The sequence below is a fragment of the Camelus bactrianus genome, chromosome X (genome assembly GCF_048773025.1).
Source record: "Camelus bactrianus isolate YW-2024 breed Bactrian camel chromosome X, ASM4877302v1, whole genome shotgun sequence".
In the NCBI taxonomy this organism is placed as follows: domain Eukaryota; kingdom Metazoa; phylum Chordata; class Mammalia; order Artiodactyla; family Camelidae; genus Camelus; species Camelus bactrianus.
The window spans coordinates 58819653-58847255 of NC_133575.1; the positions used below are offsets into that span (position 1 = coordinate 58819653).

Sequence of the window (27603 nt, forward strand, 5' to 3'; positions counted from 1 at the left end):
TCTCTTTTGTTCTGATTGAGTGACTTCTGTTATCCTGACATCTAAGTCACTTATTTGTTCCTCTGCATTATCTTGTCTGCTTTTGACTGCCTTTAGCTCGGTTCTTACCTCAGCAATTGAGTTTTATCTTTTTAATTGTCTCCTCTTTATAGTTTCTATTTCCTTTTCATAGTATTCTGCATGTTTATTCATAGTCTCTTAATTCCTTCAGTGCTTTGATCACTCCCTTTTTGAAGTCATGATCTAATAGGCCATCGAGGTGTATTTCACTGATCATTGTTTCAGGGGATTTTGCTTGTTCTTTTAATTGAAAGTATTTCCTCTGTTTCTTCATTTTACTTATGTCTCTGGCACTATGGAGCATCAGTTATCTACTGTGGTCCCGAAGGGCTGTTTTTTATTTTTCTTTAAAGAGGATGGGTTCCTGTGTCGACTGTGTGCCTCTAATAATTTTGTTGTGAGGTCTGTTTTTAGTATGGATGTTTGCTACGTCTTTCTTCTGTGAGTGTTGGCTGTTATCCCTTTGATTGGGTGTGTGTCCAGTGCTGTAGTGATCGGACCCTGCCCTGGTTGTTGAGCAGGGCCTCCTTTTTGTTCTGTGGTTGTCACAGCCCTGATAGGGGCTGGCTCTGTTCCAGTTTTATTGGAATGGAGGCTTGCATACCGTTTCTGAGCTGTGGTGCGTGGTAGGCGGGGTTGGAGCTCTTCAAGTACTCTTTGTTGACTTTGCCCTTGTCCCTCCTTTTGCTGTGGAAATGTCAATACTCTGCTCTGGTGTCCCCCATGTTCTCTGCCCTCAGAGGTGTCATTGCAGATCTGCCAACATCTGGGTGTTGTGGCGTGGTGTGCTATCAGGTCAGTGCCATCTCCTACACCATGTCCACAAATGGTACACAAGTCTGCTGAAAATGCGGTTCCTGCACTCACCCCGCTGTGCAGACTCCACTCATTTATCTACAAGGCCAGCAATCACAGAGCCCCTAGACCCACAGTGATTGTGCAGGCATGCTGCCGGGTCAGCACCATCCCCAGTACCCCGTCCACATAGGGTATGCAGTTCTGCTGTAAACTGTGCACCTGCTCTTGTCCCTGCTGTGTGAGAACTCTGCTCCTTGCTCATTTGTCTTAGAGGCACGGGTCCACAAAGGCACTCATGGAGCAAATCAGTCCCCTCTCCCTGGAGATTTAAAGAAATCTCCATCCCGCCTATTACATTGCAGAGTCCTTGCGTACAGATTCAGGTTTCAACCCCACTTCCACCTGGGAGCCATGCACCAGCAGATATGGTGGCTATGGCAGAGCCCTGCCGCTCTTCTGAGAACACACCAGCAATGGTGCCGCAGGCCTGCAGAGACAGAGGCTTCCACCCAGCTGCATCGTGCCCCTCCCCCCAACATGCACCAGCAGTGTTGCTTTTTTATGGGGGACCCAGGCTATTCTGTACTGTATACACTCACAGCCATGGCCCACAAAACACTCCTGCCCCCTGAGGCTGCCTCTACGCAGTGTGCCTCAGCCCCTCTGCCTGGCTCAGGCAGCCTGTTCTGGCCTACCCCTGCCAGCTCGCATCTAGGGCTGGGGATCACAGGGACCCTTTGTGCTGGTTTCTCTCAGTCCTTTTGGCTACGTGGTTGCTGTGCACTCCTCTGAGCCTCAGAGGTTCCCCCTCCGTCCCTGCTGACTTCTCTATTGGAGAGAGGTTGTCCCAGTGTAAGAGCACTATTCCTCTTTTGCCACTCCTTCCGCATAGGACAGGTCCTGCACTGATTTCTTTTTTTTTTTTTCCTCCTGCCAGATTTTTGAGGAATTTTATCTTTTGAAGTGGGCAATGTTCTGTCAAAGTTCAGCAGGTGTTCTGAGTGAATGGGTGGGTCCGTGGATGTCTCTCTTGGTGTATTCACGGGAGAGGGTGAGCTAAGAGCTTCCTTCTCCTCTGCCATCTTGGCGCCTCTACCCTTGTCTTATTCTTGATATTAGCAATTTGTGTTTTCTGTCTCTTTTTCTTTGCTGTCTTGCTAGAATTTTGTCAATTTTATTGTTCTTTTCAAAGAACCAGTTTTTATTTCATTAATTTTTCTCTATTGTTTTCCTTTTTCAATTTCATTAATTTCTGATTTTATCATTATTATTTCCTTCCTTTGGTTTGCTGTAGGTTTGGCTTTCTCCTCCTACTCTGCTTAAATGATCAGTTAAAGACTTTTCCTCTTCCCTAAATGTGAGCATTTAGTGCTATAAATTTCCCTCTCAGCAATTATTTAGTTCCATCTTACAAATTTCAATATGCTGTATTTTTATTTTCATTTAGTTCCATATATTTCTTTCTTTACCTTGAGATTTCCTTTTTGACCCACTAATTATATAGAAGTGCTTTGTTATTTTCCATGTATTTGTAGATTTTTCTGTTACCTTTTGTTTTTAATTTCTTGTTTGATTCCATAGTGGTCTGAGAATATACTCTGTATGGTTTCAATTCTTTTAAATTTTTCGAGGTGTGTTTTATGGCCCAGGATGTGATCTAACATGGCATATGTTCTGTGGCCATGTGAAATGAACATGTGTTGGGCTCTTGTTGCGTGTTCTGTAAGAGTCAGTTAGATACTATTTGTTGATGGTGTCGTTGAGTTCTATATTCTTGCTGATTTTCTGTATAGTTGATCTAACCATTATTGAGAGGGGGATTGAAGTCTCTAGTTATAAGTGTGGATTTGTCTGTTTCTCATTTCATCTCTATCAGTTGTTGCATCATGTATTTTGGGGCTCTGTTATTTGATGACACACGTTTGGCATAGCTATGTCTTCTTGTTGGATTGACTCTTTTACTATTATATAATGTCCCTCTCTGTCCCAGGCAGTTTCTTTGCTCTGAAGTCAACTTAATGTGGTATTAATATAGCCATTCTTTCTGTCTTTTCATTGATGTTTTCATGGTATATTATTTTCTATTCTTTTCCTTCCAACCTACCAATATCATTTATATTTGAAGTGAATTTTTTTGTAGAAAGCATATAGTTGGGTCATGTTTTTTATCCAGTCTATCAATGTCTGTATTTAATTGGTGTAGTTAGAGCACTTACATTTAATGTAATTATTGACATGTTAGGACTTAAGCTTGTCATTTTACTTCTGTTTGTTCTCTCTGTTTTTCATATCTCTCTTTTCTTATTCTTCCCTTCCTGTGGACTACATGAACATTTTTTAGAATTCCATTTTTATGTATGTATAGCATTTTGAGTATATTATTTGTATAACTATTTCAGTATATTCAGCTATTTCATAACACTAGGTAGTATGTCGTATATACATAACTTATCACAGTCTACTGGTGCTGATGTTTTACCAGTTCAAGTGAAGTGAACCTGACCTCTTCTGCATCTCTTTACCTTCCTTCGTCTATAGCTATCTTAAGTATTTTCTCTACAGACATTGAGAGCCATATTAAAGTGTTGTAGTTTTTGTTTCAACTGTGAAACATAATTTAGAAAACTCAAGAGAAGAAGGAAAAATCTGTTGTTTTTACCCATATTTTTGTTTTCCCATTGTTTTTCCTCCTGCATGATGTTACAAGATTCCTTCTTTTATCATTTCCTTTCTGTGTAGAGAAGTACCTTTAGCCATTCTTTCAGGGTAGTAGATACTTTTTAAAAAAAGTATCCTAGTTTTCCTTCATCTGAGGATGTTTTCATTCCTGGAGGATACTTTTGTTTGATATGGAATGAGTTTGAAGGCATTCCTTCCTCTTTGATTTTTCTGGAATCACTTGAGGAAGATAGGTGTTAGCTCTCCTTTAAATTTTTGATAGAATTCTCTATCAAGCTATCTCATCCTGGACTTTTGTTTGTTGGGAATTTGTTTGTTATGTTTGATTCAATAGAAATTAGTTGTATTTCTGTATACAGGTTTAGCATAGTTCCTTTCTAATCCCAGCAGGATTCTGTGTAGATATAGACAAGATTATTCCAATATTCATATAGAAAAACAGAGGAACTAGAATAGCTAAAACATTTTTGAGAAGGAATAATACATTGGGAGCAATCACTCTACTTGATTACAAGACTTATTGTGTAGCTACAGTAATTAAGACTGCATGGTACTGGCAATGGTATAGACATATAGGCCAATGGAACAGACTAGGGAACCCAGAAATAGCTCCACTCCAGTACAGACAACTGATTTTTGACAAAGTTGCAGAAGCACTTCATTGGAGGAGGGATAGTCTTTTTAACAAATGATACTGGATCAGTTGGACATCCATAGGTGAACAAGTACCACACATTTAGCCTAGAATCTAAAATATATAAAGAACTCTCAAAACTGAACAATATAAAAACAATCCAATTAGAAAATCAGTGAAAGACATGCACAGACATTTCACTGAAGAAGATATACATATGAAAAATAAACACAAGAAAAAATGTTCAATATCATTAGCCAACAGAGAAACGCAAATTAAAACCACAATGAAGTATCACTATATACTTATGAGAGTGGCTAAAATGAATAATGGTGATAATACCGCATGCTGGATTGGATGTGGAAAGACTGACTGGACCACTCATAATTTGTTGGTGGGAATGTAACATGGTACCACCACTCTGGAAAATAATTTGGCAGTTCCTTTTAATACTAAAAATAGACTAAGAATAAGTGTGTGGCACTTACCTTTTGGGGCATTTATCCCAGAGAAATGAAGACTTATTTTCATGCAGGAACTTGTACACGAATAATCATAGCAGCTTTATTCATAAGAGCCCCAAATTGGATACAAGATAGATATCCTTCAAAAGGTAAACCATGGTACCTCTACACCATAGAATACTACTCAGCAAAAAAGGAATGAGATATTGTTATCTGCAACAACAGGGATAGGTCTCAAGGGCATTATGCTGAGTGAAAATGCCAATCTCAAAACGTTACATACTGATTCAATTTATATAACATTCTCAAATTGACAAAATTTTGGAGATGGAGAGCAGACAGTTGCTAGGGATTAAGAATGGTGCTGGAGGGTGTTAGGTGTGACCGTAAACGGGGTAGCAAAAGGGACATCTTTGTGGTGATGGAATCATTCTGTATCTTGATTGCGGAGGTGATTACATGAATCTCCACATGATACAGAACTATACACACAGTTGTACCAATGTTAATTTCCTAACATTGATACTATAGTATAATTATTTTAGATATAACCATTGAGAGAAACCTGGTAAAGGACACATAGGACGTCTGTCTACTGTCTTTTCAATTCCCTGTGAATCTATAGTTATTAAAATAAAAGGGCCTTTTTAAAAGAGCACTCCAGTGGTTGTAGAGCATGGATGTTAGGGTGGCACAGACAGGACGAAGGCAGGGACAACAGTTTGGAGACTCTTGCCAGGTGAAAGATGATAAGATCTAAACCTTGACAATATTTGTTGTGATGAAGAAAAGAGAACAGACATAAGGGATGATAAGACAGTAGAATCAGCAGGACCTTGGAGATAACCTGATGTAGGAGGTGAAAGGCAGTAAGGACTCCTGGATGACTTCCAGGGTAACAATAGATGCTAATGTCTTAAGTAAAAGAAGCCATAGTTTAGCAGTCTGAGGTGTACTAGAAGTAGACAGAAGCCATATTCTCCTTGTCTGTTACACCTTTATAAATCTAAAAGATGTTGGTTTTTTGAGAATTTTGTGAAATTCTTTTAAGTCTTTAGGGATGTCCTATAGTCTGTTATGAAGCCAGGTATTCATGAAATTCTTCCTTGCTTCTTTCCTTGCCTAGCCTGGTACATCTACTTAAGAAATGAGTTTCAAAGTACAGTAGTCTTCCCTTATCCTTAATTTCACTTTCCATGGTTTCAGTTACCTGAGGTCAACCATGATCCAAAAATATTAAATGAAAAATTCCAGAAGTAAAGATGACATAAGTTTTAGATTGCACACTATTCTGAGTAGTGTGATGAAATCTCACATTGTCCTGCTCCCTCTCACCCAGGATGTGAATTATCCCTTTGTTCAGAGTATCCTGCCTATTAGTCACTTCATAGCCATATTGGTTATCAGATCAACTGTCACAGTATCACACTGTTTGTGTTAAAGTCACCTTATTTTATTTAATAATGGCCCCAAAGTGCAAGAGTAGTGATGCTGGCAATTCTAATACACCAAAGAGAAGCTGTAAAGTGCTTCCTTTAAGTGAAAAGGTGAAAGTTCTCGACTTAATAAGGGAAGAAAAAAAATCATGTGCTGAGGTTGCTAAGATATACAATAAGAACAGAAAGATCTATGGTAATAACGAGTCTCCTGTCTGTGAAAGTGTGAAGAAGGAAAAAAATTTGTGTTAGTTTTACTGTTGCATCTTGAACTGCAGAAGTTATGGACACAGTACATAGGTGCTCAGTTACAATGGAAAAGGCATTAAATTTGCACAGTAAGAGATTTTGAGAGAGAGAAACCACATTCACATAACTTTTATTACAATATATTGTTATAGTTGTTCTATTTTATTATTAGTTATTGTTAATCTCTTACTGTGCCTAATTTATAAATTAAACTTTATCACAAGTCTGTATGTATATCAAAAAACATAGTATATATGGGATTCGCTGTACGTCCATGGTTTCAGGCATCCACTGGGGATTTTCAAAGATACCCCCTGAGAATAAGGGGGGGACTACTGTGTGACAGCAGAACTGTCTGACAACTGAGCTCTGATTTTTTTAATCTGCAGAATGAGCACTGCATTTTGTGATAATATAGTCATAATTCTTCTCTCTCAGGTTTGTTATGAGGAGTTAAGATTTACATTTATATGTAAAGTACTTAACACACACCAAGCACCTAATAAATACTACTCTTGCTGTTACTACTGCTAATAATACAAAATTACAGTGACAGAAAAGAAAAAGATGTTGAAATGTGATGGCGTGTATCAGTTGTGGCCAGCTGCAGAAATGCTTAGAGATTCTCTAGAGCCTGTTTTCCCTCAATTTCTATTTTCTAGTTCCTTCAGTGATCCTTAAGGAGTGGTCTGCCTATAAAGGGAAGTCACCTCAAACCCCTGAGCTGGTGTCTGCACTGACATTTCGGGAATGGACTTGCCCAAACCTCAAGAAGCTCTGGCTAGGCAAAGCGGTTGAGGACAAGAACAGAAGGATGCGTGCCTTCCTGGCCTGTATGAAGTCAGACACACCCAGTATGCTAAATCCAGCTAATGTCCCCACGCATCTGCTACTCATGTGCTGTGTACTCCGGTAAGCCATGTGACAGGGAGGTGAGCAGTTCATTTCTCTTTTACTTTCGTGGTATTTCCCTTAAGCAAATGTTTTTATGGTGTTTGGGGATGGGGTGGTTTTGTTTCATGTTGACCTTAGACATCAGAAACACTGGAATTGATTGCTATGATAGTCTTCCTAAGTTTATGATCCTCTGTCATAATCAGCCCATGCATGAACCCTCTTTTATGTTGGGTTTTATATTTGGTTTTTTTCCTCTTCGGGCTATTCCTGCTCCAGTTCCCTTCTCTTTACCCATAGTTATCCACTCTTCGGTATTTGATGTGTATCCTTCCAAGCCGTCTTCCATATATTTATTTAGACATATACGTATCCATGCCCAGTCTATAGTGATGTCTTTATGTATAGATCTTTTTCCTTTTTTAACATGAAAGATATTGTGCTGTACATCTCCTTCTATTTCTTTTTTCACTCAGTGTTATTTTTCAGATCTATCCATATTCATATGTGGTTCATTCCTGTTGACTGCTGGATTATATTCTACCCATATATCTTTATTTGTTGATCAATGGATACTTGTTTCCTGTTCTTGGATATTGTAAACAGTGCTGCAGTGAATATCATCCTAGATGCCTCTGACTCTTTGTGTTCCTCTGTCAGTTTATCTAAAGTATGTACTCAGTAGTAGAATTCCAGGGTCCTGTAAAATATGCATGTAGATTTTTCACCAAATATTGCCAAATTGATCTAAATTATATCTGCTATAATTTATAGCCCTATGAACAATGCATAAAGATTTCTATTTCTTCATATTACTGTCAGTTCTCATATATAACTTCTTAATTTTTGCCAATCTGGTGACTTTCAAGTACTACCTTTTATTTTATTTTACTTTTTAAAATATATTTTTATTGAAGTATAGTCAGTTTACAATGTTATGTCAATTTCTGGTGTACAGCACAATACATCAGTCATATAGGAACATACATACATTTGTTTTCATATTCTTTTTAACCATAAGTTACTACAAGATATTGAATATATTTCCCTATACTATACAGTATAAACTTGTTGTTTATGTATTTTATATGTATTAGTTAGTATTTGCAAATCTCGAAGCCCCTATTTATCTCTTCCCACCCCCTTCCCCCATGATAATGATGAGTTTGTTTTCTATGTCTGTGAGTCTGTTTCCGTTTTGTAAATAAGTTCATTTTTTTTTTAGATTCCACATACAAGTGATATCATATACTAAGTGATATCATATAGTATTTTTCTTTCTCTTTCTGCCTTACTCCACTTAGAATGATGATCTCTGGGTCCATCTATGTTGCTCCAAATGGCATTATTTTATTCTTTTTAATGGCTGAGTAGTATTCTATTGTATAAATATACCACAACTTCTTTATCCAGTCATCTGTGGATGGACATTTAGGTTGTTTCCATGTCTTGGCTATTGTAAATAGTGCTGCTATGAACACTGGGGTGCATGTGTCTTTTAGAATTAAGGTTCTCTCTGGATATATGCCCAGGAGTAGTATTGCTAGATCATATGGTAAGTCTATTTTTAGTATTTTGAGGAATCTCCATCCTGTTTTCCATAACGGCTGTACCAAACTACATTCCCACCAACAGTGTATGAGGGTTCCCTTTTCTCCACAGCCTCTCCAGCATTTATTGTTTGTGGACTTTTGAATGATGGCCATTCTGACTGGTGTGAGGTGATACTTCATTGTAATTTTGATTTGCGTTTCTGTGATAATTAGCGATATTGAGCATTTTTTCATGTCTGTTTGCCATTTGTATGTCTTCACTGGAGAATTGCTTGTTTTGATCCTCTGCCCATTTTTGGATTGGGTTGTTTTTTTTTATTAAGTTGTATGAGCTGTTTATATAATCTGGAAATTAAGCCCTTGTCAGTCTCATCTTTTGCAAATATTTTCTCCCATTCTGTAGGTTGTCTTTTTGTTTTGCTTATGATTTCCTTTGCTGTACAAAAGCTTGTAAGTTTAATTAAGTCCCATTTGTTTATTTTTGCTTTTATTTTTATTGTTTGGGTAGATTGCCATAGGAGAACATTGCTGAGATGTATGTCAGATAATGTTTTGCCTATGTTTTCTTCTAAGAGGTTTATAGTGTCTTGTCTTATTAAATCTTGAAGCCATTTTGAGTTTATTTTTATGTGTGGTGTGAGGGAGTATTCTAACTTCATTGATTTACATACAGCTGTCCATTTCTCCCAACAGCATTTGCTGAAGAGACTTTCTTTACTCCATTGGATGTTCTTGCCTCCTTTGTCAAAGATTAATTGACCAAAACTTTGTGGGTCTATTTCTGGGCTCTCTATTCTGTTCCATTGGTCCATATGTCTGTTTTTGTACCAATACCATGCTGTTCTGATTACTGTGGCTCTGTAGTATTGTCTGAAGTCTGGGAGGGTTATTCTTCCAGCTTCCTTCTTTTTCTTCAGTAATGCTTTGGCAATTCTGGATCTTTTGTGATTCCATATAAGTTTTAGGATTATTTGTTCTAATTCTGTGGAAAATGACCTGTGTAATTTGATAGGGATCACATTAAATCTGTAGATTGCTTTAGGTAGTATGGCCATTTTAACAATATTAATTCTTCCAATCCAAAAACATGGGATATCTTTCTATGTCTTTAAGTCATCTTTAATTTCCTTAGTCAGTGTTTTGTAGTTCTCCATATATATAAGTCTTTCACCTCCTTGGTCAGATTTGTTGCTAAGTGTTTTATTTTTTGGAAGCAATTTTAAAAGGGATTGTTTCTTTACTTTCCTTTTCTGATATTTTGTTGTTGGTGTTAAGAAATGCCAGTGATTTCTGTATGTTAATATTGTATCCAGCTACCTTGCCACATTCACTTACCAGCTCTAGTAGTTTTTGTGTGGAGCCTTTAGGGCTCTCTATATATAGTATCATGTCATTGAAATATAGTGACAATTTTACCTCTTCTCTTCCAATTTGGATCCCTTTTATTTCTTTTTCTTGCCTAATTGTTATGGCTAGGACTTCCAATACTATATTGAATAGAAGTGGTGAGAGTAGGCATCCTTGTCTTGTTCCAGATTTTAGCAGGAAGGCTTTCAGGTTTTCACCATTGAGTATTATGCTGGCTGTAGGTTTGTCATAAACAGTTTTTATTATGTTGAGATATGTTCCCTCTGTACTCACTTTGGTAAGATTTTTTTTTTTAATCAAAGTGGGTGTTGAATTTTATCAAATGCTTTTTCTGCATCTGTTGAGATGATCATGTGATTTTTGTCCTTTCTCTTGTTGATGTGATGTATCATATTGATTGATTTGTGTATGTTTAACCATCCTTGTGTCCCTGGGATGAGTCCAAATTGATCATGGTGTATAATCTTTTTTATGTGCTGTTCGATTCTGTTTGCTAATAGTTTGTTGAGGATTTTTGCATCTATTTTCATCCATGATATTGGCCTATAGCTTTCTTTTTTTGGTAGTGTCTTTGGTTTTGGTATCAGGGTGATGGCTTCATAGAGTGAGTTTGGGGGTATTCCCTCCTCTTCAATCTTTTGGAAGAGTTTGAGAAGTATTTCTATGAGCTCCTCTTTGTATGTTTGATAGAATTCCCCAGTGAAGCCATCTAGTCCTGGACTTTTGTTTTCAGGGAGGTTTTTTATTGCTGATTCTATTTTACTTCTAGTGATTTGTCTGTTCAAATGATCTATTTCATCTTGATTCAGTTTTGGTGGACTGTCTGTTTCTAGAAACTTATCCATTTCTTCTAAGTTGTCCAATTTATTGCCATAAATGTTCATAGTATTCTCATAATTTTTTGTATTTCTGTGGTGGTGGTTGTAATCTTTCCATTTTTCTTAGTTTGTTTATTTGTGCACTCTCTCTTTTCGTCTTGGTGAGCCTGGCCAGAAGTTTGTCAATTTTGTTTACTCTTTCAAAAAATCAGCTCCTGGTTTGATTGATTTTTCTGTTGTTTTTATAATCTCTGTTTTATTTATTTCCCGCCTGATCTTTATTATTTCGTTTCTTCTGCTGACTTTAGGTTTTGTTTGTTCTTCTTTTTCTGATTCTATTAGGTGCTGGATTAGGTTGTTTATTTGAGATTGTTCTTTTTTGAGGAAGGCCCATATCACTATGAACTTCCCTCTTACGACTGCTTTTGTTACATTCCATAGATTTTGTGTAGTTATGTTTTCATTGTCATTTGTCTCAAGGTATTCATTAATTTCTTCTTTGATTTCATCGTTGACCCGTTGGTTTTTTAGTAGCATGTTGTTTAGTCTCCATGCTGTTGTTTTTTTCCACTTTGTTTTTAAGTGGTTGATTTCTAGTTTCACGGCATTGTGGTCAGAAAAGATGCTTGAAATAATTTCTATTGTCTTAAATTTGTGAAGGCTTCTTTTGTGCCCAAGTATGTGGTCTATCTTAGAGAATGTTCCATGAGCACTCGAAAAGAATGTATATTCTGTTTTTAGGGCATGTAATGTCCTAAAAATACCAACCAAGTCCAACTGTTCTATTGTGTTATTTAGTATTTCCATTGCCTTATTGATTTTTTTGTCTGAAAGACTTGTCCAGTGATGTTAGTGAAGTGTTAAAGCCTCCTACCTTTATTGTATTCCCAACAATTTCTCCCTGTATGTCTGTTAGTACTTGTTTTGTATATTTAGGTGGTCCTATATTGGGTGCATATATGTAATTGAGTGTAATACCTTCATCTTGTACTGCTCCTTTGATCATTATATAGTGTCCTTTATCTCTCTTTATGGCCTTTGTTTTAAAGTCTATTTTGTCTGCTGTGAGTATTGCTACTCCTGCTTTCCTGTCATTTCCATTTGCATGAAATATCTTTTTCCATCCTCTCACTTTCAGTCTGTGTGTGTCCTTCACTCTGAAGTAGGTCTCCTGAAGGCAGCATGTTGTAGGCTTTTGTTTTATTATCCAATCTGCCACTCTATGTCTTTTGATTGGAGCATTTAGTCCATTAACATTTATAGTAATTATTGATAGATGTGTGTTTATTCCCATTTTGAACTTTGTTTTCCAGTTGATTTGCTATTTCTTCTTTGATCCTTTCTTTTCCTTTTTTTTTTTTTTTTGTGGTTTGAAAATTCTCTTTTGTATTAGCTTGGTTTCTTTTTGTTTTTGTGACTCTACTGTATACTTTTGGTTTGTGGTTACCCTGTTTTTCAAGTATCTTAACCCATTAGTATATCTATTGCTTTAGATTGATAGTCATGTAGGCTGAAACACATTCTAAAAAGAATGAAGAAAAAAGAAGAGAGAAAAAAATCTATATTTTATTGCTTCCATCTCCCACATTTTATGATTTTGATATTCTTTTTTTTTTTTTTACATTTTCATGTTTATTCTCTTGCAATTTACTGCAGTTATCATATTTCCAATTATGGTTTTCTGCTTTCTATAGCTTCCTGTTTGTTTTCTATTTATAGTAGACCTTTCAATATTTCTTTGAGTATGGATTTAATATTGCTAAATTCTTCTTCAAGTTTTTGCTTGTCTCAAACTTTATCTGTTTTTCTACTCTAAAGGATAGTCTTGCCGAAGAGAGCATCCTAGGTTGCAGCTTTTTCTTATTCAGGATTTTGAATATATCTTGCCACTCTCTTCTGGCCAGCAGTTTTTATGTTGAGAAGTCAGCTGAAAGCCTTTTGTGAGTTACCCTGATATGCACCAAGAATCAATGCAGGCCCTCTTCCTGCCCTGCAGTGTGGCTCCACAATAGGGCAGGGGCAGCAGGGGATGGGGGCAGTGATGGGCTGTGAGGGTCAAAGGGGACTTCGACCTGAGGTTGCATCTCAGCAGAGCAGTGCAGTGGCAGTGCATTGAAGACAGCTCAGACCTCTGTCTATGTCTGAAGTAAGCCCAGAGCCCACACAGCCTCACTCACTTTAGCACTCCCTGCCTCTGGGGTAAGAGTCTCAGTGCAGGGAGATGTGAAAGCATACACTTAAAGAGAACAGAGCCAGTTTGGCCCGATCCTAAATGCTTCTACTCCAACAGCTTTGGACCTGTCCCCCTGCCCTGAGCAGAGATCCTACGTCACACCGGCTCCAGCCCTTGCACCTTCATCTCCAGCCCCACCGCCTCCCAAGATGATAGTTGCTAGCACCCTGATGAAATACATGATTTGCATCCATGTCAAATCTAGCTCTCCAACCAAAGGCATTGGTCACATAGGGATGATACCACATGAGAACACCCTTTCAAGACTGCAGTAGGTAACTGTTTCACCTAATTTCATAGAGGCAGAGAAATTTAAGCAAAATGAAAAGGCAGAGGAACTGGTCTCAATTGAAACAGCAAGAGGAAACCCTTGAAACATAAATAATGAAAAGAAATAAACAATTAACTAGATAAAGAATTGAAAGCATTAGTAGTAAGAATGTTAACTGAATTAGAGAAAAGAATAGATGAACACACTGAGAATTTTAACAAGGAGCTCAGAAATATGAAAGACCCAGTCAGAAATGAAGAATTCAATAACTGAAATAAAAAAACACACTAGAAAGAATGAATAGCAGACCATGTGATTCAGAAGAACACTTAAATGATCTGGAAGATAGAGTAATGGAAATTATCCAATCAGAACAGCAAACAGAAAAACAAATTTTAAAAAATGAGAACAGTTTGAGATCTCTGAGATAATATTAAGCATACTAACATTTGCATTATAGGAGTCCCAGAAGGAGAAAAGAGAGGTAAGGTTATTGAAAATATATTTGATGAGATTATGGCTGAAAACTTCTCAAACCTGAAGAAGGAAGCAGATATCTACGTGCAGGAAACACAGGTTCTCCAACAATGTGAACCCAAACATACCCACACCAGACATGTTATCATTAAAATGGCAACCTGAGTGTCCATCAACAAATTAATGGATAAAGAATATGTAGTTTTTATATACAATGGAGTATTACTCAGCCATAAAAAAGAGTGACGTTCTTCCATTTGCAGCATTGTGGATAGACCTAGAGAGTATTATGCATAGTGAAATAAATCAGATAAAGACAAATTACTGTATGATATCACTTATTTGTGGAATCTAAAAAGTAACACAAATGACTGCATATAGCAAATCAGCAACATTTTCACAGGTGTAGAAAACAAGCTAGTAGTTACCAGAGGGGGTAGTGGGGAGGGCCAAGATACGGTTCTGTGGTTAAGAGATACAAACTACTATATATAAAACAGATAAGCAATAGGGATCTATTGTACAGCACAGGGAATTATACTCATCATTTTGTAACAACTCTTAATGGAGTATGATCTATAAGAATACTGAACCACTATCCTGTATACCTGACACTAATATAATAGTATAAACCAATTATACTTCAAAAAAAAAAGAGATAGAAATTACAAAATGAAACCAAATATATATTCTGGAGTTGAAAAGTACATTCATTGAAATGAAAAAATTAACTTCAGCTCAACAGCAGCTTTGAACTGAGAGAAGAAAAAATTTAGTGAATTTGAAGGTACATCAATAGAAATTATCCAGTCTTGAGAACAGATGTAAAATTAATGAATAAAAATGAAAAGAGACTAAGAAACCTGTAGGACAACATCAGGCATACCAACATATTCATAATAGATGACCCAGAAGAGAGTGAGAATGGTTAGAAAAGAATATATGAAGAAATAAGAATTGGAAACTTCCCAAATTTGATGAAAAACCTAAATCTACACATCTAAGATTAAAATTTCCATGTAGTGTAACCTCAGAGATCCACACTTAGACACTGTTAAAAGAGAGAGACAATCTTAAAAGAAGCAACAGAAAAGCAACTTATTACATGAAAAGGAACCAGAAAATTAACAATAGCCAAAAGGTAAAAGCAACCAGTTTCCATTCATGGATGAACTGATGAACAAGAGGTGGTATATACATACAATAGAATATTATTCAACCTTAAAAAGGGAGAAAATTCTGACACATGCTACAACATGGCTGACCTGTGAAGATATACTAAGTGAAGTACGCCAGTGACAAAAAGACAAACACTGTATGATTCTACTTATTAGAGGTATCTAGAGTGATCAAATATGGGGACAGAAAGTAAAGCAGTGATCTCCAGGAGCTGAGGGGAGGGGGGGAATGGGAAGTTAGTATTTAATAGGTACAAGATTCAAGTTGGGAAGAAGAAAAAGTGCTGGAGATGGATAATGGTGATGGTGCACAATAATGTGAATATACTTAATGCTGCTGAACTGTACATTTATTTACAAATTATTAAAGTAGTAAATATTATGTATCTTTTACCACAAGAAAAACAAAAAGGAAGACAAGGGGTGGGACTTTCAGAGTAAGGAGGTGAGCAAACCCTGTCCTGAGCAACATCACAACTTGACTGGTGAAAATTATTTTTTTTAATCATTTAACCCTCAGGCATATATAGCCAGGAAGACAGGGGCTCCTCCTCCCAGCTCTCATTCTTGGGTTATGGTTTCACCCTGGAAGGGGAATACTGCCAATTCTTATCAACCTCAGTCCTGTTTTCAGGTAGGTGTGGTAAAGAGGATCACATACCCAGCCTCTACTCAGGACAGAAGCTCTAATCCAGAGCAGCATGCGGCCCCAGTCATTCCCACCCAGCTCATGTGTCAGAAGGAGTTTCCACACTGGAGTGTCAAGCCGAAAAGACTAGGGGCTGCCAATCCCTACTCTAGTCCTCAGTACCCACTTATAGAGCAGGATGTCACTTGTCACTCTGGGAAAAGCAGCCCCAGCTCTAGTGCAATGACTAGGAGTCCTTCTCAGGGGAACTTGCACGCCATAAGAAAGAGAAGCTCCATACCTCTGCCTCAAGTGACTTTCTTTTTATAGAACAGAGCATGGAGAATTCCATGCCTAAGAACATATCAAGAACAATAGGGATCTTGATGGTGAGGAGTTAAGAGAAGGCAAGTAGCTCTATGAAACAAGTAAAATAGCATAAGTTTTATAGAGAGAACCAGGTAAAGAATCAGCCAAGAAGAGCCCTCCTTGAATCACAGTCAACTCTGGGGATCAGGAAGGATGTGTGCATGCACTAGATGGGACTCACTCAGGAGCAACTGGAACAGAACATGGGGCGGACAGACTTCAAGGCATTCCCCAAACCACACAAAGCCCCGTTAATACAGAGCAGATACCTCACTGGCATAAAGCAATGAAACACTGCCTTTGACCCAGCAGTAACTTCTAGGAAGCTAGGCTTAAAACTAGAATCAAACTCATTACTGCTAGACTGGAAGACTGAATACCCAAATCTATGCCTTCTCAACAGTGAAACAATGATCAGAGAAGGAACCTACAAACTGCTACTCCCTTGCTGAATATGAGGCAAAAAAAAAAAAAAGTGTAAACTCCCTGAACTATGATAGCAGCCTTACTCCACACATATTTCAGTGGTGAAAGATAAACATTTAACTAAGAGGACTTAAGCATAATCTTTGACCAATTTGTGGCTTATGACCAAGGGATGACATCTATTTTCCCAGGCTAAAGATAAAAACAAGAGGGAAAGTTCTCAGTAAAGGCATCAGAGGCTGCACACTTTTTAAGAAATAAACCACAGAATTAGTGAAGCCAAGTCACTAAATAATACAGTACCAGAACCTCCAAGCAAAGAACATCAACCAGCCTTGGGCTGGAAGGTGGAGTCAGTATGAAGTATTGTCAGACTACATTATCTAAAATATCCAGCTTTCAACAAAAACTTCCACAACACTCTGAGTAACATGAAAGTGCAACCCATACACAGTAAATAAAGCAGACTTTTGAAGGCACCTAGATGGTAGACTTAGCAGACAAAGACTTCAAAGCAGGTATTTTTAAAATGTTCAAAGAACTAAATGAAACCATACATAAATAATTAAAGGAAGACATGATGGCAATGTCTCCTCCAATAGAGAATATCAATAGAGAGTTTTAAAAAGAGCCAAGTGGATATTCTACAGTTGAAAAGCACAATACACCAAAATGAAAAATTTACTAGAGAAGATTGACAGTAGACTTGGCAGGAGAAAGAAGCATCAAACTTGAAGACAGATTAATAGAGATCGTGTGATGTGAAGAGCAGAGGGACAAAAGAATAAAGAAAACTGAGCAGAGCCTCAGAGAAATGAGTGACACCATTAAGTACACCAACATACATGTAGTGGGACCACCAGATGGGGAGGAAAGAGCAAAAGGGATAGAAAAAAATAAAAATAATAATGGCCAAAAACTTCTCAAATTTGATTAAAACCATTAATCCATACATCCAGGAAGCTCAATGAACTCCAAGTAGAGTAAACAACAACAACAAAAAACTACACCAGACATATCATAGTCAAAATGATAAAAGACAAAGACAAAGAGCATCTTGAAAGCTGTAAGAAAAAAAATGACTCATTACTTGCAAGGGAACCACAAAGATTAGATTCTCATCAGAAACAATGGAGTGGGACAACAAAATTCAACATGATGAAATAGGAAACTCTCAACTTCCAACCTTATATCCAGTAAAAAGATATTTCAAAAATGAAGGTAAAATGAAGACATTCAAAGACAAAGAAAAATTGAGAGAATTGTTGCGAGTAGACTTGCCTTATAAGAAATACTAAAGGAGGTTCTATAGGTGAAAAGCAAGAGACAACAGGCAGTAATCCAAATCCATATAGAAAAACAAAGAACACCAGTAAAGGTAATTAAGTAGGTAATTACAAAAGAGAGAATCATTGCATACTTCCTTTTTTCTCTTAACTTATTTAAAAAGTAATTATATCAAACAATATATTTATAATATTGAGCCTGTAAGATATAGAAATATATTTGACACTATCAGCAAAAAGGTGTATGGGAACAAAGATGTATTGGAGTAAGGAAATGACACCACATGTTAAATCCACAAGAAGAGAACCAGAAAGAATTAGATTACTACAACAAAAACTATAAATATATACTTGCTCTCTTTTCTTCTCTCAGCATTTTAAAAGAAGTAAGATTATATAAGGTAATAATTATAGCAATGTATTCTTGAGTTTGGGTAGACATAACATGTATAGCAATAATACCACAAAAAAGAGGAGGAGAAAATAGAGCTATATAAGAATAAAGTTTTGATGTGTCTGAGGTGGATACTGTTAAGATGTGTATTATAAACCCCAGAGAAAATAATTCAAAAATATAATTTAAAAATTATGAAAGGAATTAAAATGTGCTAGAAAATGTCTACTTAAAAGAAAGAAGAAAATAAAAAAGGAGTAGAGTAACAAATAACACATGAGACATATAAAGAGCAAAATTGAGATTCAAATCTACCATATCAATAATAACATTAAATTTGAGAGGATTAAAAATCCAATTAAAAGGCATAGATTGCCAGATTAAATAAGAAAATAAAACCCAACTATATGCTGTCTCCCAGAGATACACTTAGATTCAAAGATATAAATAAGTTGAGAGTAAAAGGATGAAAAAAGATACAGATACAAACAACAACCATAAGATAGCTGGAGTGCCTATACTAATAACCAGACAAAATAAACATTAAGACAGTAAGATAACACTAAAGACAAGAGACATTTGATAATGATAAAAGCATCTATTCCTCAGGGACGTATAAGTATGATAAATATATGCACTTAACAAAAGGGCCTGAAAACACATGAAGTGAAAACTGACAGAAATGAATAGAGAAATAGACAGTTAAACAATAATAATCAGAGACTTTAATACCCCACTTTCAAAACTGGATGCAACAGCTATGCAGAAGATCAACAAGGGAATAAAAGATATAATCTTATTTGTATAAAACCCTAAAGACTCAGGAAAACCGTTAGAACTAATAAATGAATTCAGTGAAGTAGCAGGATATAGAGTCAACACACAAAAATCAGTTGGTTTTGTATATGGAAACAATGGACAATTATAAAAAATTCCATTAATAGTAGCATCAAAAAGAATAAAATATTTAGTAATTAACTTCACCAAGGAAGTGAAAGACTTGTATAATGAAAACTACAAAATGTCGCTAAAGAAATTAAAGACAAATAAATGGAAACACATCACATCCTCATGAATTAGAAAACTTAGTATAGTTAAAATGTCAATACTACCTAAAGCAATCTACAGATTCAATGCAATCCTTCTCAAAATCCCAGTGATGTTTTTGGCAAAATTAGAAAAACCTATCCTAAAATTCATATGGAATTTCAAGGGACCACAAATAGCCAAAACAATCTTGAAAAAGAAAAGCAAAACTGGAAGATTCATACTTTTGGTTTCAAAACTTACTAAAAAGCTACAGTAATCAAAGCAGTGTGCTATTTACAAAAAGAAATATATAGACCAATGGACTAGAATAGAGAATCCAGAAATAAATCTTCACATATATGGTCAAATGATTTTTGACAAGGGTACCAAGACCATTTAATGGGGACAGGACAATCTTTTCAACAAATGGTTCTAGGAAAACTGGATATCCACATGCAAAAGAATGAAGTTGGACTCTCACCTAACACCATATACAAAATTTAACTCAAAGTGGATCAAGGATCTAAATGTAAGACTTAAAAACAATAAAATTCTTAGGAGAAAACATACAACAAAAGCTTCACAGCATTGGATTTGGCAATGATTTCTCAAATATGACACCAAAGGCACAGGTAACAAAAGAAAAAATAAACAAATTGGACTTCATGAAAATTTTAAAAAGTTATTTATGAAAGATACTATCCACAAAGTAAAAATACAACTCAGAATGGGAGAAAATATCTGCAAATCATATATCTGATAATGGATTAATATCCTGAATATATAGAGAACTTTGAACCTCAACAAGGAAAAAAAAAACCAATTCAAAAGTCGGCAAAGGACTTGAAATTCTCTAAAGAAGATATATGAATGGCAAATAAGCATATGAAAATACGCTCAACATCACTAATCATAAGGGAAATGCAAGTCAAAACTGCCATAAGATACTACTTCATACCCACTAGGATGGTAAATCTGAAAAAAGAAAATAACAAGGATGTCAAGGATGTGGGGAAATTAGAACCCTTGTGCACTGTTAGTGGGGATATAAAATGGTACAGCCACTCTGGAAAACAGTACAGTGATTCCTCAAGAAAAAAATAGAATTTCCATATGATTCAGTAATTTTACTTCTGGGTGTATAGCTAAAATAATTGAAAGCAGGGTCTTGAAGGAATATGTGTATATCCATGTTCATAGTAGCATTAGTCACAGTAGCTAAAATGTGGAAGCAACCCAAGTGTCCATCAACTGATGAATAGATACACAAAATGTGGTATATACATACAGTGGAATATTATTTAGCCTTTAAAATGAGAAAATGTATATACTACAACATGGATGAACCTTGAGGACATTATGATAAGTGAAATAATCCTGTCACAAAAGACAAATACTGTATGATTCCACTTATATGAGGTACTTAGAGTAGTCAAAATCATAAAGACAGAAATTATAATACTAGTTGCCAGTGTTAGGGGGAGGGAATAATAGGTAGTTATTGTTTAATAGGTATAGAGTTTCAGTTTAACAAGATAAAAAGAGTTATCAGGATGGATGATAGCAATGTTGCATGATGTGAATGTATTTAATATCACTGAACTGTACACTTACAAATGGTTAAGATGAACAATTTTCTGTTACGTGTATTTTACCACATTTTTTTAAAGTGCAATGACAACAAATAGGTGATTAGAAGCAATAAATGAATTCTACAAAGTCACAGGATATAAGATCATATACAAATATCAATTGTATTTTAATACACTAGTAATCAGTATTCCAAAAAGAAAATTAAAAAAACAACTCCTTTTATAATAACATCAAAAATACTGAAATACTTGGTATAAATTTGACAAAAGAGGTACAAAACTTGTCAATTGAAAACTACAGTTAAAGAAGATTTAAATAAATGGAAAGACATCTCTTGTTTATATACAAGAAAGGTTGTTAAGATGGCAATAGTCCCCAAGTTTGATCTACACAGTCAGAGTAATCCAAAATCCCAGATGGCTTCTTTGCAGAATTAACAAGCTGACACTAAAATTAATATGTAAATGCAACAGGCTCAGAGTAGCCAAAACAATCTTGGAAAAAAGAACAAAGTTGTAGATTTGCACTTCTCAATTTTGAGATTTACTACAAAGTAATCAAGACGGTGTACTGGCATAAGGATAGGCATATAAATGAATAGAGTATAGTTGAGTGCCCAGAAATAAACCCTTCCATTTATGATCAATTGATTTTTGGCAAGGATACCAAGACAATTTAATGGAGAAAGATAGTCTTTTCAACAAATAGTTCTGCGATAATTGGATATCCACATGCAAAAGAGTGAAGTTGGACCTCTATCTCATATGATACACAAAAATTAACTCAAAATGTGTCATAGACCTAAGTTTAAGAGCTCAGATTATAAAACCTTTATCAGATGTGTAAATCTTCATGATCTCAGTTAAGCAATAGTTTCTTAGGTATAATGCCAAGAGCATAAGTGACAAAAAGGAAAATATATAAATTGGACTTGATCAAAACTAAAAGCTTGTGTGCTGGAGACACCACCATGAAGAAAGGGAGATTATAACTCACAGAATGGGAGAAAATATTTGCAAGTTGTATATCTGATAAGGGTCTAGTATCTAGAATGTATAAAGAAATCTTACAACTCAACAATAAAGGAGAAATAATTTAATTTTCACAATGGGCAAAAAAATTCAATATTTCTCCAAAGAATATATGTAAATGACCAATAAGCATAAGAAAAGATACTAACATCACTAATATTTAGGGAAATGCCAATCAAAAACACATTGAGATCCCAGTTTATACCCATTAGGGTGGCTGTAATCAAAAAGACAGACCACAAGCGTTGTGAGGATGTAGAGAAATTAGAACACTGCTGGTAAGAACATAAAGTGAAGACACGTATCCACACAAAAACATGTTCACGAATATTAATATAGCATCATTCATAATATCCAAAAAGTAGAAACAACTCAAATGTCTATCAATTGATAAATGGATTAAACAAAATGTGGTATATTCATACAATAGAATATTATTCAGCTATATAAAAGAATTAGCTATTGATTATGCTACATTTATGGATGAACCTTAAAAAAACATTAGGCAAAGTGAAAGACAACAGTCACAAAAAGACATATATTATATAGTTCTATTTGTATGAAATGTTCACAATAGGCAAATCTATAGATGCCAGGGATCTGGGGGAGGGGCAAATGTACAGTGATTGCTAATGGATATGAGGTCTCTTTTTGGGGTGATTTAAATGTTCTGGAATTATATAGTGGTGATGGTTTCACAGCCCTGTGAATATACTAAAAATATTGAATTATATACTTTTAATACATGAATTGTATGGTGTAATAATTTTATCTCAATAAAGCTATAAAGTAGAAAGGAAATTGAAATAGATCACCCAATAACCAAAGATTAAGAGAATATATGGCTACCAACTTGCCTTACAAGAAGTATTAAATGATGTCCTTTGTACTTAAAGGAAATAACACTAAATGAATAAAGAGTAACCACCTGGAAAGGTAATTACATAGATAAATATAAAAAGTGGTATAAATATATTTTTCTCATTTATTCACTTGACTGATTTAAAAGACAACTGCATAAATCAATAATTATAAAATTGTGTATTGGTTTTAGAATAAAGGTATAATATACATGACAATAAAACAATGGAGGGAGGAAAGAAGAGAAGTATATTGGAGCAATGTTTCTACCTCCTACTGGAATTTTTTAGTATTAATTTGATATAATGAGTCAGTTAAGGTATATTTCATAATCCAAACAGCAACCACTGTGAAAATAACAAAAAATGTAGTAAAAAAAAAAAAGAAAAAATTAAAATGCTACGCTAGAGAATATCTGTTTAACACAGTAGAAGGCAGCCTATTAATCTAAACATATCAACAACTACATCAAATGTAAATGGACTGAACATTCCAATAAAAAGGCAGAGATTGTGAGATTGGATAAAAAGTATGAACTATCTAAAGGAGATATATTTTTTATATTCAAAGACACAAATAGGTTGAAAGAAAAAGAATAGAAAAATATCCATATGATAATTGCAATAGCTATACTAATACCTGACAAAGTAGACTTCAAGACAAGTGATGTTACTATAGACAAGTAAGATTTTGTAGTGATAGAAGGGTCAAATTCATTAGGAAGATACAGCAATTATAAATATGTACTCATAATGACAATGCCCCTAAAGATATGAAGCAAAAACTGGTAGAATTTGAGAATGAAATAGAAGCTTCAACAATAATAGTTGAAGACTTCATACCCTACTCCCAATAATGGCTAGAACAACTAGACAGAAAGTCAGCAAAAATGTGGAAGACTCAAGCCACATTGTCAACTGACCTGATAAAAATGATGAATTTAGACCCTTTATACTATACACAAAAATTACAGAAAATGGATCATTTTTATACAGGAGAAAATTTTTGTAACTTGGGGTTAAGTGAAGATTTCTTAGATACATTAACCAAAGCATAATCCACTAAAAAATAGATTTCATCAAAATACAAAACTTTTACACTTCAAAAGCCACCATTAAAAAACTGAAAAGGCAAGCCACAGACTAGAAAAATGTTTACAAATCATATATCTGATAAAGGGCTTAGAATATATAAAGAACTCTCACAACTTATAAAAGAACAAATCAATCTAAAAATGAGTAAAAGATGTGAATAGACATTTCACCAGAGAAGATACAGGATTGGAAATAAACACATGAAAAGACTCAACTTCAGTAATCATTGGGGAAATACAAATCTAAACCACAGTGAAGCACCACTTCACTCAGCTAGAATGATTATAATGAAAAAGACAGACAAGGACAAATGTAGGTCTGGCTGTGGAGAACTGGGATTTCTTAATACGTTGCTGGTGGGAACTTACAGTGGTACAGCTACTTTGGAGATTAGTTTGGCATCTTCTTAAAAGGTTAAACATAACTTTATCATATGACTCATTTATTTTACTCTTCTGTATGTACCTAAGGGCATTGAAAAGATGTGTCCACACAGAGACTTGCACATGACTGTTCATAGAAATATTGTTCATATTGGTCAAAAAGTGGAAATAACTCAAATTAACTGGTAGATGGACAAACATGTGGTATGTCCGTCAATAAAATACTCCTCAGCAATAAAATCAAGCTACTGATGCATGCCAAAGCATGAATCGGCCCAAAAATCATTATGCTATATGATGATGAAAGAAATCAAAGAAGAAAAGTTCATGGACTTACCATTGTAAAGCTGTCACTTCTCTTCAAATTGATCTGTAGATTTAATACAATTCCTGTGGGCTTAACGCAAGGTTTTTTGTGGACATACATGAATTTATTCTAAAGTTTATATAGAAAGGCACAGGCCCTTATAGCTAAAACAATCTTGCAAAAAAAGAAAAAAGTATAGGAATCACTCTACTCAATATTGAGGCACAGTATGTAGCTAAGGTAACCAAGACAGTGGGGGTATTTGCTAAGGGATAAACACATAGGTCAAGGAAAAAAATAGAGAACCTAGAAATAGAACCACACAAATATGCTCAACTGATTTTTGACAAAGGTACATAAAGAATTCAGTGGAGAAAGGATAGCCTTTTCAACAAATGGAGCTGGAACAATTAGACACCCATAGGACAAACAAACACAAACGACACTTCGACCTAAACCTCACACCTTATACAAAAATTAACTCAAAATGGATCATAGACTTAAATATAAATATAAAATTATACAAGTTTTAGAAAAAATAGAATTTTTTCAGGATCTAGAGCTAGGCAAAGAGTTCATAAGATTTCTCACCAAAAGCGTGATCCATAGAAGGAAAAATGAATAAATTGGACCTCATCAAAATTTAAAACTTTTGCTGATTGAATTCCATGTGGGGAGGATGAAAAGACAAGCTGCAAACCAGGAGAAGGTATTTGCAAACCGCATATTTAACAAAGGACTAGTATCTAGAATATATAAAGAGCTCTCAAAACTCAACAGTTAAAAATAATAATAGTAATTTAATTAGAAAATGTCAAAATACATGAACAGACATTTCACTGAAGAGGATATACAATGGCAAATAAACACATGAAAAGATGTGCAGTGTTGTTAGCCATTAGGGAAATGCAAAGTAAAACTACAATGAGATAGTATTACATACCTATCAGAAATAATGATAATACCACATGCTGGGGAAAACACAGAGAAACTGGATCATTCATACATTAGTGTTGGAAATGTAAAATGGTACAGCCACTTTGGAAAACAATTTGGCAGTTTCTTAAAAAAACTGCTGTACAACCCAGCAGTTGCACTCTTGGGCATTTATCCCACAGAAATAAGCATTTATATCCCCACAGAAACCTGTATACTAAGGTTTATGGCATCTTTATTCTTAATACTCCAAAGTTGGAAACAGCCCAGATTTCTTTTAATGGATGAATTAGCCAACATATGATGGAATTCTACTCAATGATAAAAAACAACAAACTTTTGGTGACACACAGCCACTTGGATGAATCTTAAGGGAATTGTGCTAAATGGAAAAGCCAATCCCAAAAGATTACATACTGTGTGCTTCCATTTATATAACATTATTGAAATGACAAAATTAGGGAAATGGAGAAGAGATTAGTGATTGCCAGGGGTTAGGAACATAGAGTGGAGGAAGAAGATGGGTGTGGTTATAAAAGGCAATACGACAGATCCTTTTGGTGATGGAACCATTCTATATCTTGACTGGGTCAGTATCAGCATCCTGGTTGTGATGCTGTACTATAGTTTTGCAAGATATTACCATTAGGAGAACTGGATAAAGTGTTCAAAGGATTCCTATTTATTCCTTACAACTGCATGTGAATCTACAATAGTATCAAAGTTAAAAGTTTAATTAAAAGAAAAACTCTGCTAAGGAAAGAAGCCAGACACAAAAGACCACATATTATATTATTCCATTTATATGAAATGTCCAGAAAGGCAAGTCTATAGAGATAGAAAGTTGTTAGAGATAGTAAAGTTGATAGAAAGTGGTTGCCTAGGGGTGGGAAGGGGGAGTAACTGCACAGAGGCATGAAGGATCTTTTGGGGACAATTCAAATGTTCTAAAACTCAAGTGTGTTGATAGTTGCACAACTCTAAATTTACTAAAAACATTAAACTCTACACTTACTATGGATGCATTTTATGGTATGTAAATTATATCTCAATAAAGCTTTTTAGGTAAGTTTCTATATATGTAAAATTATTGCAAAATACAAAGTTTATTTTAAAAAATGAGTAGTGTTAAAGAAAAAAATAGACTTAGGATCCCCCCCCAAAAAAAGGGAAATATAAAAAGGAGATTAATAACTATGACTGTATCTTTATGTCAAAATACATAAAATTAAAAGACAAATGACAAACTGGGAGAATATTTGCAACAGTTGGAACAGACAGTGTGTGAGTATTCTCAATATATAAAAGCTTTTTAAATACTAGTACTCCAAAACAAAAATGAGTAAATTACACTCTTCAGATTCATTTGTTTACAAGAAACAAAAGCCACTCCAGCTATCCTATTGTAAAGATATATCAGGTAGCCTCATAATCATTCAAGGACAAGAAAAGTGGTTTAAGCAGGGAATAGTCCTGGAGAGACAGGAACAGAGACCACACACTCTCTCCTGGGCTTGCATAGCTCTTCTTTCTGCTTGTCTGTTTCATCAGTCTCTGAATCTCTTAGCTCAAATTCTCAAGACTCTGGCAAACCATGGATTGATTTGACTTGGATCAGCTGTCCACCCTGTATCCAAATAGCTGTCACTATTATAAAGATAAGGCTTTAGATTATCTGAGAAGAAGCAATAGACAAAACAAGCCAATTAACTGATATGTCTATGATAGAAATAGACCAGTCACAGAAGTAAATATTTGTTTGGAAAAAATATGCAACCTCTTCATTAGCAGTCAAAGAGACAGAAAGTTAAATAGCAAGAGACTTTTTTTGCCAATTAAATCATCAAAGACTAATGATAACAATCTTTGCTGACACACTGCTGGAAGATAAGACAAATAGGTCCAGAGAAGAATTTTGCAGTATGTATTGAGGACCTTTAAAATGGACATAACCTTTGACATAATAATCCTACTTCTAGAAATCTATCTTCAGGGAATGAATAATCAGATATACAGATAAGATGTATATATATGAATATCTTTGTAGTATTGTTCATAATAAAAGAAAAAGTATGAATAGTATGTTTCCAATATTGCACGGATATTTAAGTAAATTGATAACATTCACGTGATGAACATGCAGTCCTTTAAAAT

The 27603-nt window shown here is 35.2% G+C and overlaps 1 protein-coding gene across 2 annotated transcripts in view; it reads left to right on the forward strand.

The window, feature by feature from the left end:
* FAM120C (family with sequence similarity 120 member C) overlaps positions 1 to 27603 on the forward strand; it is a 96678-nt gene that overhangs the window by 49943 nt on the left and 19132 nt on the right. For both annotated transcript variants that reach the window (XM_010970798.3, XM_074359282.1), the window contains exon 10: positions 6983 to 7232. In XM_010970798.3, the coding sequence (XP_010969100.2) occupies positions 6983 to 7232 (250 nt within the window). The remainder of the gene's footprint in view (positions 1 to 6982; positions 7233 to 27603) is intronic.